General features: G+C 45.6%; 1 protein-coding gene across 1 annotated transcript; it reads left to right on the forward strand.

Annotated features, from left to right (window-relative positions):
• The first annotated feature begins 2,639 nt into the window (after nt 1-2,639).
• On the forward strand, nt 2,640-12,721 carry LOC138795186 (uncharacterized). The gene is made up of 7 exons (XM_069974179.1): nt 2,640-2,702; nt 4,229-4,315; nt 5,705-5,796; nt 6,631-7,020; nt 9,266-9,320; nt 10,052-10,117; nt 12,506-12,721. Exons 1-7 carry the CDS (start codon nt 2,640-2,642, stop codon nt 12,635-12,637), a joined length of 885 nt encoding a protein of 294 aa, XP_069830280.1. The 3' UTR covers nt 12,638-12,721.
• Nucleotides 12,722-13,315: the final 594 nt, after the last annotated feature.

The raw sequence follows: 13,315 nt of genomic DNA on the forward strand, positions 1-13,315 counted from the left end.
CTTATACGCTGCGTATTTACTGCTGCGATACGCAGCAGATTAGATCTAAATAACTGAACACAGTATCAAATCTGCTGCGTATTTGCTGCGTATCTGCTGTGTGTGTTTGTACCCTAAGGGTACAAACCCACTTGACGTATTTGCTGCGTGAATCAGTCTTAGGGTACAAACACACGCAGCAGATACGCAGCAGATTTGATACTGTGTTCAGTTATTTAGATCTAATCTGCTGCGTATCGCAGCAGTAAATACGCAGCGTATAAGCCGTGTGTGTTTGTACCCTAAGGGTGCGTGCACACTACGGAATTGCCGCGTATAACCCGCGGCGTATTCCGTCGCTCGTCCCCGCACGTGGCGGCGCGCTTTTCCGCCGGTGCCATAGACACTATTCTGTGCACGGACGGATTCTGCGTTCCGTCGAAAGAATTGACATGTCAAATCTTTTGGCGGAACGCGGAATCCGCCCGTGCATAGAATAGTGTCTATGGCACGGACGGAAATGCGCGCCGCCGCGTGCGGAGACGAGCGACGGAATACGCCGCGGGTTATACGCGGCAATTCCGTAGTGTGCACGCACCCGGGGGTACAAACACACAGCAGATACGCAGCAGATACGCAGCAGATTTGATACTGTGTTCAGTTATTTAGATGTAATCTGCTGCGTATCGCAGCAGTAAATACGCAGCGTATAAGCCGTGTGTGTTTGTACCCTAAGTGAGAGGAAACCCCCACCCCTCTATGATAGGGTTCCATTGATTCTAATGGAGTCACGTCATGGAGGGGCTGGGGTTCTTCCCACTGGGGGTGGGCGGCCCGCCTCCAGTGCTTCAGCCTTGGCCTGGTGGTACAGTCACTTTAATTTCCACTTGAAATTCCTCCCGTTACATATGAGCAGAGCAATGTCCCATTGTGTTCAATCGAATTTCCGCTCTGTTGTTCACACTGCAGAATTCCTGAGCAGAATTTTCTGTCGCAGATCCACTTTCCGCCCTTAGGGTGCGTGCACACTACGGAATCCGCGCGTATGACCCGCACGCGGCGGCGTGCATCTCCGCTCGTGCCATAGACACTATTGTATGCACAGGCAGATTACGCATGCGGAATCTGCCAATGCATAGAATAGTGTCTATGGCACGGGCAGAGATGCACGCCGGTGCGTGCGGGTACAAGCGACTGAATCCGTTGCAGGTCATACGCGCGGATTCAGTAGCGTGCATGCACCCTGATGCGGGTGTGTGCGTCTCCGCTCGTGTCATAGACTCCATTCTATGCACGTCGTCCGTTCATTCTTTGGACGGAGGGCGGACCCCGCCCGTGCATGGAATGGTGTCTATGGCATGGGTGGAGAGGCGCGCAGTCGGGAATGGGTACAAGCTACGGAATCCGTCGGAAATTCTCCGCTCGGGTTCTGTAGTGTGAACCTACCCTAAGGGTGGGTTCTGAGTACGTAATTCACGCTGAGAAGTTTCTGCGGATTCCATGGCTCCTACTTGTTCATGGTGGCGTGTATATCCGTGTTTGCCATGGACACCATTCTATGCACGGGCAGATTCCACATTACGGAGCCAGCGGAAAGGTGCGCAGCTGTGAACGTGTACGAGCCACAGAATCCGCCAAGGAACTTATCCGCGCGGATTCTGTAGTCTGAACCTACCCATAGAAAGATGTCAATGGGCAGATTCTGCTAGAGAAATCCTATAGGAAGTCAATGGGGGCTTGAATTCTGCCAGAGCTGAATAGGCGAGGAAGTGAATAGGAAGGTTTTCTGCTTGAAATTCCTCAGTGTGCACATACCTCAAGGGTATGTTCAGACTGAGGAATCCACACAGAGAAGTTCCAGGGGATTCCGTCACTCCCCACCGCTCACGGCTGTGTGCATCTCCGCACGTGCCATAGACTCCATTCTATGGTCGGGCAGATTCCGTTGTCCGTCCAAAGAATGAACCTGTTCATTGTTCAATGAGCAGTGGCGAGCGCCGGAATCCACCCGAACTTCTCCACGCGGATTCCTCAATATGAACCTACCCTATGGCAGTGTGAACCTGGCCTTTGATGCTGTCACTCAATAGTTAAAACCAGAGAATCTTACTGCATTCCTCACACCTCTTTTCTAAGTGCAGACACCTGGCGTGTGTTCATTATCTGTGATTGGAATAACCTTTGCATGTACAAATAGATCAGTACACAGCCCCTGGGAAAGGAGCACACAATGTGGTATGATATGGTAAGGGTGGTCATTGTTAATAATCCCTGTACTAGAGTTATAGAGCGGTGCATTCTGAAAAGTTTGGGATTAACCTGCACAATGATACATACTTTACCTGCTCCGGCAGTTCCCGGCTGGACGTCCCGCTCAGCCAATCAGTGGCTGCGGCGGGGAAGCGCACTGATTGGCTGAGTGTAACGTCCAGATGTTGGGAGCCCCCCAAAGCAATCCAGAGGGGTTAATGGGCAGCAAGTGAGATGTCAATCCTGCTGCGAGTATGGCCTCACATTGAAAATGAATGACAAGGGATCCGCGGCAGATTTCACTGCAAATTCGCAGCGTAAAATCTGCTGCTGATCCGTTGTGTGTAAGCTACCCTAATGTAGTTCTAGTACTCTGGTCTAACATACCTGTATACTTTGTTTAGGCTACAATGGGGCACATCATAGAGTCTTTGGTAAAGAAGATTGGTCTTTCATCAAACCAGCTTCTAAAGGTAATGTACTTCTAAGTCCTGGCAGAAAATCTTAGATGTTATAAAAGTTATGCTATCAAGCTATTTTTTTTATTTTTTTTTTATTTTGTTTTTTACTAGAAATGTTTTCAAAGCAAACATCTGGCCAAAAAAAAAAAGGCTTGGTGTGACACCAGCCTAGGGCTCCTTCATGCAGTGTTATTTTCTGGTGCTTTAACTTGCACTCTAGTTTATTAAGCATAACGTGCGTTTTTGGTGGTAATTGTCCTCTCCATTATTCTACAACTGCATCTTTAAAGGGGTATTCCAAGAAAAATTAACTTGGCCCTTAGCCACAGGATAGAGGACAAGTAAGAGATTGCAGGGGTTCTGGATGCAGGAGGCCAGGGTCTAAGCCCCACCCACTTTCTAAAATGAGGTTAGAGGGGGGGCTTGTTCAGAAACTGACACCCTGTCTACCATCTCTCCCATTTATGTAGCTATAACTGTTGCTTGTATTCACTTCCCCACAAGATGGATTCTAGTTGTCATTGGCAGCAGTTTGTACATGGTGTAAAGTGAAACAGGCTCAGTTGCCCCTAGCAACCAATCAGATTCCACTTTTCATTTTCCAAAGAGTCTGTGAGGAATGAAAGGTGGAATCTGATTGGTTGCCAGGGGCAACTGAGCCAGTTTCACTTTACACCATGTTTGATAAATCTCCCCCATAGTTTGTATTAATGTTGGAAAATAGGCCATGTTTTTATGTTATTTTTGTGGTCTTATTTTTTTTTTTTTATTATTATTTTTTTTAAGGGGTACGCTATCAGAAAACTGTATTTAAGTAAAACTTATTACCTCAAGTCATAACTTAGTAATATAGCGTAATCACTAGAAAATAGCGTAACTCTAGTGTAAGCAGGCTAGAGTCTGATTATTCAACATTTGAATACTGGTGGCTGAAGAGGTTGGATGCAGCCCTAGGGAGTCCAGGGCAACCTGGCTGCATCCAAATTCCGAATGACTGGACTCGAATTGCACTATTCTCTAGTGATTACTTATAGTCCTGGCTAAGCAGCAACCTACAGAGGCCTGTCTGGGTTTTTGCACACAGCCACAGTACTTTTTGAAGTGAGCCACTTAACTAGTGGGCTGCTGGTATAGAAGGTATCCATGTCTCTCTACGTAGGGTCTGCAGCTCTTATGCACCAAAATCTTAAACAAAATCTGCAAATTGTGTGTCTCTCTCCAGTACTACATGCACTGTACTGCTGTGTACCTGTACCAGGCTCAGGAGGGCAGTGTCTTTTATCGCCTCCCCTTAGTAAAGGCCACTAGAGAAGGTCCTGTCCTCAATGTGATTGGCAATAAATTGCCATCTACAACCATTATCTGCTTGTGCTTCAATTTTTTTCATGGTTTTTGGTGACTTTTATATTTAATATACAATGAATGAACAGATGTGTGTAGAGCATTGATGGTCAAGTCTAGTAAGACTATTGGCACCAACTCTAATCTTGTATTTGTACTACTGAAACTTTTTTTTTTTTTCCCCTTCCATCTATTAGTGTGTCTTACTGAACACTGCAATTGAACTCTTCAGTTACGTTGATTCTTCACCTTATTCCGGTTCAGGCTATCTATACCAGGATTGGGTAAGAAGGGGCATGTTAAATCTTCTACAGCGTTCTCCACTTTTCAAACAGTTAGTAAATCTATTGGGGCTAATGGTGCCTGCTGGGCTCAGAGACTAACTCATATACTGATCATGCAAAGAAGGGGTCCGTGGAGCCTCAGTTGCGAGTCTCAAAACACTGGAATAGCCAGATATCCCTTCAGAGAAGGAAGCCTATTGCCAAGGGGTGCCTCCTAGTGGGGAGAACACCAAACCACCCTGATATGTAGTCCCTCAGGTCCTCACTCTGTTGCGAGCTTTGGGACCTAAACTGACGAGGGGCAAATACCCCAAAACAGCTGTTTGTGGATGGATGCCTAGCCTTGGTAACCCTAGTCTTACACTCTCCACAGAGTTAGACTTTGACTTACAGGGGCCACCCAGGTGTTTCCCTATTTAGGTCCCAGTGCTCGCTACAGAGTGAGGACCTGAGGGACTACGTATCAGGGTGGTTTGGTGCTCTCCCCACTAGGTGGCACCCCCTTGGCAACGGGCTTCCTTTTTGGACAATCAGTGGAGTATTCCATTTGGATTTTTTCACTGTTCTCCCTGAGTTAAGTGATTGTTGTGTTGTGATGGTCATATACTGATCAGTCTGAACAAAAGTTTCTGACAAAGCTCAGCTTTCTTTTTTTTTTTTTTTCTTTTTCCCCCCAGAGTAAGTTGATATGATTGGCTGCTATAGACAAGTCTGACAGGATTTTGTATATGATTAATAAATCAGGGCCTCACGTGCCTAGTAAGGATACAAGCTCCAGACAGAGGGGAGGGGAGCAGCCGGAGGCGTAATGCTCCTTGCCCTGTCAAAAACAGCGCTGCGTTTAACTGTATACTCTCTTAAATAGGATCGTGTACAGTCAAAGGGCCAGCATTAGGACTCAGCAGGACTAACCTGATGTGCACCCAGAGCTGTTTGGAATTCCGGATACCATCATAGGGTTCTATGGGGCATCTGTGCTGGAATTACAGACAATTATAGGTCATGTCGTATAATCTTTGGGCCTATTTTCCAGCACGGACACACTTTAGGAAAAATCCTGAAGGGTGTCTGTGCTCCATAGAACCCTAAGGGTCAGGTAATCTATTCTGCTTTCCTGACGAGAAATCCAGATAGACTTTCTTAACATGTGAAGGGGGCCCAAGTTTATTTAGTATAAGCAAGAATCCATGACAGCATGAATCTATGTATTCTACTGCAACACCCCCACCACTGAGGGGTATTCCCGTCGTAATGGGAACAACTTATCACTAGGATATTCACCATGTGAACATGCGCTAATACCACCCACTCCTGAGATGTATTGTAGTTTTACAACACTTTAACTTGCATTGCAGCTGTTCTGGAGTAACATTTTATTTTTATTTTTAGAGTATGGACGACTTTGACCACTTGTATAGTGCCTCTTCCGATGAACAACAAATTCTTGAGAACATGGACACTTTGTTCCCATCTTTAGATCGGTATGCCTAAACAAATCATGTTTCAGGGCTGGCTCCAGGCTTTTGTGGGCCTCTGGGCGAGCCTCAGCGGGCCCCTTTGTATAGCAAATTATGGCATCACTTTTAGAGGGTCTCAGCAGACCCCTACTTCTATACAAGCTGCTAGGAAAGCTGGGTGACCTCCATTATACAAGCTGCTAGGAAAGCTGGGTGACTGCCATTATGCTGACTACTATACAAGATGCTGGGAAAGCTGGGTGACCTATATTATACTGACTACTATACAGGATGCTGGGAAGAAGCTGGGTGACCCAATTATACTGACTACTATACAAGATGCTGGGAAAGCTGGGTGATCTCCATTATACTGAATACTATACAAGATGCTGGGTGACCTACAAGATGCTGGGTGACCTCCATTATACTGACTACTATACAAGATGCTGGGAAAGCTGGGTGATCTCCATTATACTGACTACTATACAAGATGCTAGGAAAGCTGAGTAACCCCATTATACTGAATACTATACAAGATGCTGGGTGACCTCCATTATACTGACTACTATACAAGATGCTAGGAAAGCTGGGTGACCCCCATCATACTGTATTGCATCCATATACTGTCCTAGGCAGGACACTGGACTACATGGATGCAACACATAAGGAGATGTCTGTATTTTAATTTATCTTCATAGACTTCAATCACCCCCATCTGCAAAATTGATTGAGGCATAGTGGATTGTTCTTTTTGGCACTTTGCTCCAAATGTCGCGCCATCTTCTAGACACATATATGAAGCATTTTTATGACCACCTCATACTTGTTAAAGGAGTTATTTTATGTAACTTGTTTCAGGACTTGTGGGTCAAGCCCAGAAGCGGATACAGCCTGCATGACCCTAATTGATGAGCTGGAGACTATGTATCTGCCTATACCGGAGAACTTGTGTGTACAAGCCGCACAAGGAAGCGACGCATCAGATCCTAATCCCTTAAATCTGACCAAGTCTGAATCCTTCTATTATTTGGTTGGCCCTGTGAACTTGTGGTTGGAATTTCCATCAGATTTGGACACTCAAGCAATAAAATCTCCGAGCGCCAAAGATTTCTTGCTTCCTGCAGACATCTCTGAGAGAGACACCCTTTCTGTTTCACGTAACGAAGACTCTGAAGCTGAAAGTATCCTGTGGGACAACTATGATCTATGCTTTTCCAGAAGCCCTATGGAGAAGGTGCATAGAAAAACGTGAGTATTCCCAGTCACCTCCTTTATTGCTAGACAAGATAGACTTAAGTGTCACTGTCGTTTCGTTTTTTTTTTTTTTTTTTTTTTAAGGAAACTTTTTGTGATTGGGTTTAATAGCCGAAAAATGCAATTTTTATCATGAGAAAGCAGTTTGAAGCTCTCCCCCCTGTCTTTATGGTTCTCTATGGAGAGGGGAGGGGTGGAGGGAGATGAGGCACTAAAATAAAGACAACAAAGAGTTAATTTATAGCTACATCACCGGGCTATCTCCTCTGAAGTCAGCACTGACCTCTCTGACCTCTGAATACCGGCTTTCACACAGCTCCCACTGTGTAATCCTTTGTGTTCTGCTGCTGACTAATCTCCCTCCGACCCCCCCCCCCCCTGGGGAAAGGCTTTTTGAATGCAGATTATTGATTTCTGCAAAAAAAAAAAAAAAACGACCGTGACACTTTAAAGGGGTAGTGCGGCGGTAAAAAATTCACAGAATAACACACTAAGTTATACAACTTTGTAATGTATGTTATGTCTGTGAATGGCCCCCTTCCCCGTGTCCCACCACCCCCACCTGTGTACCCGGAAGTGTAGTGCTTTATACATACCTGATCTGTGCCGACACGCGTCCGCCATCTTGTGCCAAACGGCATCTTCGCCTCCGATCTTCCCGAGTGCCAGCCGCGTCATCAGCTGCTCACCCGCGATTGGCTGAGCATAACTGTGCTCGGCCAATCGCGGCTCAGTGGCTGACGCGGATCAGGTATGTATAATGCACTACACCTCCGGGTACACGGGTGGGGGTGGTGGGACATGGGGAAGGGGGCCATTCACAGACATAACATACATTACAAGGTTGTATAACTTTGTAATGTGTGTTATTCTGTGAATAATTTTTTACCGCCGCACTACCCCTTTAAAGCGACTCTGTACCCACAATCTGTCCCTCCCCCAAACCACTTGTACCTTCGGATAGCTGCTTTTAATACAAGATCTGTCCTGGGATCTGTTCGGCAGGTGATGCAGTTATTGTCCTAGGCCTGCACCGCCTCTTCATCCCTCTTCAGCATTAACAACGCCCCAGGGCATCATTTCTCCTATTCCTCACTTGTCTGAACACGGCACGTGTGCCTTAAAGGGGTTGTCCGGCGATAAAAAATTATTCACAGAATAACACACATTACAAAGTTATACAACTTTGTAATGTATGTTATGTCTGTGAATGGCCCCCTTCCCCGTGTCCAACCACCCCCAACCGTGTACCCGGAAGTGTGGTGCGCTATACATTACCTGTCGCGTGCCGACCACGGTCTCCGATCGTCAGCAGTGACGTCTTCTTCGGGAGGCCACGGATCTTCCCGAGTGCCGGCCGCCCTCTGCAGCGTCATCCGAAGCTCAGCCGCGATTGGCTGAGCATAACTGTGCTCAGCCAATCGCGGCTGAGCAGCTGATGACGTGGCCGCGTCATCAGCCGCTCAGCCGCGATTGGCTGAGCACAGTTATGCTCAGCCAATCGCGGCTGAGCTTCGGATGACGCTGCAGAGGGTGGCCGGCACTCGGGAAGATCCGCCAAGCTCCCGAAGAAGACGTCACTGCTGACGATCGGAGACCGTGGACGACACGATATGCGGTGAGTATAATGCACCACACTTCCGGGTCTAGCGTGGGTGGGGGGAAACACGGGGAAGGGGGCCATTCACAGACATAACATACATTACAAAGTTGTATAACTTTGTAATGTGTGTTATTCTGTGAATAATTTTTTATCGCCGGACAACCCCTTTAACGATCAAACATGTGCAGTGTACACACAGGTGATGAACAGAAAAAAAATCCTGCCTGGAGCATTCCTTATGATGAGGGTGGGGAGGAGAAACGCAGGGGCGGTGCGAGCCTGGGCACAGACACTCTAGGCCACGACAATTTGACACAGGGCTGCAAGTTTAAAAGTTGCTTTTTGGGGGGGGGGGGGGGGGGGGGGCAGATTAGAGATCAAACAAAAAAAAAGATCTATCTCTGCCTTAAAGGGGTAAAACGTCTTGAAATCAAATGGTGACAGATTTTTTTTTTTTAATATAGTACTTATTAGCTGCTGCATGCCTTAAAGGAAGAGGTGTAATTTTTTTTTTTTTTTTCCCTCACACATTTGGTTTCTCCCAGATGCATACCCTAACATGTGCATTTTGTAACCATTGTTAACCCCTATACAAACTAACACGGTTTATGTATTTTGTCGTCCATGATCATCTAGATGGGAAACAAAAGAGCAAGACTTCTTCAACATTGAAGACCTATTTGAATGGGTGGTAAAGTAGCAAAAGTTTTTCTATAGTAATATTCAGATGAGAATCTGTGGTGTGATTCGGTGTACTCCTACAGTCTGTAGCTGTAGACTTGTGGTATGGGTGAAACACACAATTTATGATTTCTTAGGGTACGTTCTACCAAGCAAACTGATTTGGAACAACTCTTTCCAAATCTCCCATGAAATAGTCATTGTCTGAATCCTCAACTTTTGGGATTCATTGTAATGAGATGTTCGTGGGGCTGAGTGGTCAGGAGGTAAGCAGTGATGCAGTTTTGTACTGACCTCACTCAAGTGTTAGTGACTGTACCACCAGGCCCAGGCTGAAGCACTGGAGGCGGCCGACCCACCCTTAGTGGGAGGAAACCCTAGCCCCTCTATGATGGGGTTCCATTGATTCTAATAGTCATGTCATGGAGGGGCTGTGGTTTCTTCCCACTGGGGGTAGGTCAGCCCACCTCCAGTGCTTCAGCCTGGGCCTGGTGGTACAGTCACTTTAAGGCCCTATTACACAAAAAGATGTTTGCCAGATTATTTTACAGATTTTTTTTTCAGCCAATGTTTTGGTAAATGCCACACAAGTTGGCTGCATCCATCATAGCGATGGTGTATGCTGCATTGCCAAACTCTCTTCCACAGGAGCAGTTTGTGTGTAGTGTTGGGTTACTTGTACTATGATGCCGACATGTTTCACTTATATTCAGTAACTAAATTTTATGCATATTTTCTCAGGAGGAAGAAATGGTGCATCTGGCTGAGCAAGACAATAGTGTTGTTGGAGACAGAAATCCTCACAAGGTAAATCTTCATATGCATATAAACCTCTGCCATACCATAAAGCTTATGTTTCTCAAACCGTACTTGATACTGTACATTCCCTTTATAGTACAAAGTATATATGGTAGATGATTCCTGGATTTGGGGATGACAATGGCAGTACTTACGAGTATTGTAATGAATGACACTGGTCTCGTATGAGTGCAGCAGCCCTGCTGTATGGGGAGTCCTTAAAGAGAACCTGTGACCCCCTGTGCCGGAATGACAGGCTCCCGAACCTCATTACAGCCCCCTATACTCACCTGATCCCGCTTCCTGATAGGTCAGGTCATGGAGATATGAGTGCCTGAAGCCCGGCGCGCGCTCACAGGAGAGTACGATACCCATAGAGAATGACGGAGCATCGGACTCCCCATTCATTCTCTATGCGCATCGGACTCCCCATTCATTCTCTATGCGCATCGGACTCCCCATTCATCCTCTATGAGCATCGGACTCCCCATTCATCCTCTATGAGCATCGGACTCCCCATTCATCCTCTATGAGCATCGGACTCCCCATTCATCCTCTATGAGCATCGGACTCCCCATTCATCCTCTATGAGCATCGGACTCCCCATTCATTCTCTATGAGCATCGGACTCCCCATTCATCCTCTATGAGCATCGGACTCCCCATTCATCCTCTATGAGCATCGGACTCCCCATTCATCCTCTATGAGCATCGGACTCCCCATTCATCCTCTATGAGCATCGGACTCCCCATTCATTCTCTATGAGCATCGGACTCCCCATTCATTCTCTATGAGCATCGGACTCCCCATTCATCCTCTATGAGCATCGGACTCCCCATTCATTCTCTATGAGCATCGGACTCCCCTGTGAGCGCGTGCGCCGGGCTTCGGCCGCTCATATCTCCGTGACCCGACCGGATCAGGAAGCGGGATCAGGTGAGTATAGGGGGCTGTAATGGGGGGTCGAGAGCCTGTCACCCTGGCACGGGGGGAACAGGTCTCCTTTAAACAGTTTGGATGTGTTCTAAAATCGGATGCAACTCCATCTTATACTGAGCATACCAGCACAGCAGAAGACTGAGGTACAGTCCATCTCTACATAGGAACTCCTGTACCCATAAGCTAGGCTGGATGCAGTGTACTTAAAGGGTTATTCCACTTAAACATAACTTTTGATATGTTGCCGTCCATGGTGAGACTAATAATTCATTCCATACTTATCTATCCAGTCTTCTTTCCCAAGTTCTGAGCTGCTGCTTTCTGCTGAAAACACACAAATCTGTGTGTGAGCTTCTCTCTCCCCCTCTCTTCTGAGACGGCTGACTTTATGTGCAACATTGTAGCTTCTTTGTAATGCTGGGAGGTTTAAAAGGGTTATCCAGCGCTACAAAAACATGGCAATTTTTCCCCCCTCTCGTCTCCAGATTGGGTGGGGTTTCAAACTCTGTTCCATTGAAGTAAATTGAGCTTAATTGCAAACCACACCTGACCTGGAGACGAGAGGGGGGAAAAGTGGCCATGTTTTTGTAGCGCTGGATAACTCCATAAACATAAGTTCCATAAACGTGGGGGTATGCTGGGAAGAGAGATGCTGGGGGGGGGGGGGATGCTGGTGATCGCCCTTGTACTACTCCATCATGTGATTATACTATGAGCACATGATGGGAGGAGGATGGGAGGAGGAGTAGGGTCTATCTGTCCCACTGCACCAAGCAGGGAGGAGGTAGTTAGATGCACTGGCACACCTCTCCCTCCCTGCTCGGTGTATTCCATAAACATATTCAATCAATAAAGGATAGTGTACTGTAACCTCATCTAACACTCAATTACATACAGCTCCATAGACAATACAGTTCCATATAATTCTACATATAATGCGCCCCCTGCTGGACACTCCATAGGAATTACACCTGATTCGTGATGTCATGGTTTTTAAGAAAATTTGAAGCCTCCCTAATCTACTAAATTAAGGGAAATAGCGAATATATATATATATATATATATATATATATATATATATATATATATATATATATATATATATTATATGCATTTCCCATAATGTACGTTAGGAATTTGTATAACTTTCCATAAGTAATAACATATTAAATACTTTTTGCCGGACTTCTGCTTTAATCTATCTGGCACTAGTTGTGTTCCCATCTGTCAAGTTTCTATTTTGGCTTTTCCCCTAGGATGCACAGAGATCAGTATTACATAACATGGGGGGGAAAAAAAAAACAACGCAGGAGGGAAACTATACTGCATTTTCATACAGTCACTAAAATCCAGTCACTTCAGAAATGGCCTAACTTAAAACTTCTTAGATTTATAAACTGCCTTACACTAGTTACTAAAGCCTTTTTTTTTTTTTTTCTTTACTTTTTCATTTCTTAGACGACAACCAAGCATCTTGAAGAGCAGCCAGTCTCTTCTACGCCATGTGGGGAGAGAACAAGAGCCTCTGTCCAAAGGGGTGGAATACCCGCATCTGATGTACATTATTTGCCCTTTGTCCTAAACTATTAAAGGGGTACTCTGGTGAAATGTGTTTTCTTTCATATCAACTGGTGTCTAAAAGTTATACAGGTTTGTATTTTCCATTTAAAAATCTCCCAGTACTTATCAGCTGCTATATGTCCTGCAGGAAGTGATGTATTCTCCCTAGTCTGAGTGCACTCACTGTTGCCACCTCTGTCCATGGCAGGAACTGTCCAGAGCAGGAAAGGTTTCCTATGGGGATCTGTTCCTGCCACAGAAAGAGGTGGCAGCCGAGAGCATGGTGTCAGACTGGAAAGAATACACCATTTTCTGCAGGACACACAGCAGCTGATAAATACTGGAAGACTTGACATTTTTACATAGAAGAAAATTACAAAACTATATAACTTTCTGAAAGTATTTTTTTTTATTTTTTTTGCCAGAATACCCCTTTTAAATACTATTCTACTAATCTTACCACCCTTAGGAAACTGCGGAGTGCTAAAAACATTTATTAACAATTAGTTTCCATCTCTATCTTAATCTTTTTATATAATAGCATACTGGCAAGTGCACAAACTCCCAAGAAACACCTGTTCACTATACACTAATTCCTAGCACCAAGTCTGCACTCACTGGAAACTTTACAGAGAACACTGACTCCTACATGCCCCCCGCTAGTCTGCTTATAAAGATAAGGGTGGTACAAGTTACATAGAATAATGA

This window comes from Dendropsophus ebraccatus, chromosome 6 (assembly GCF_027789765.1).
Source record: "Dendropsophus ebraccatus isolate aDenEbr1 chromosome 6, aDenEbr1.pat, whole genome shotgun sequence".
Lineage (NCBI taxonomy): Eukaryota > Metazoa > Chordata > Amphibia > Anura > Hylidae > Dendropsophus > Dendropsophus ebraccatus.

Coding starts and splice junctions, on each gene's coding strand:
- LOC138795186 (XM_069974179.1), top strand. CDS start 2,640: ATGGGGCACATCATAGAGTCTTTGGTAAAGAAGATTGGTCTTTCATCA. Junction 5,797..6,630: donor TTGTTCCCATCTTTAGATCG/GTATGCCTAAAC, acceptor AACTTGTTTCAG/GACTTGTGGGTCAAGCCCAG. Junction 7,021..9,265: donor GAGAAGGTGCATAGAAAAAC/GTGAGTATTCCC, acceptor ATGATCATCTAG/ATGGGAAACAAAAGAGCAAG.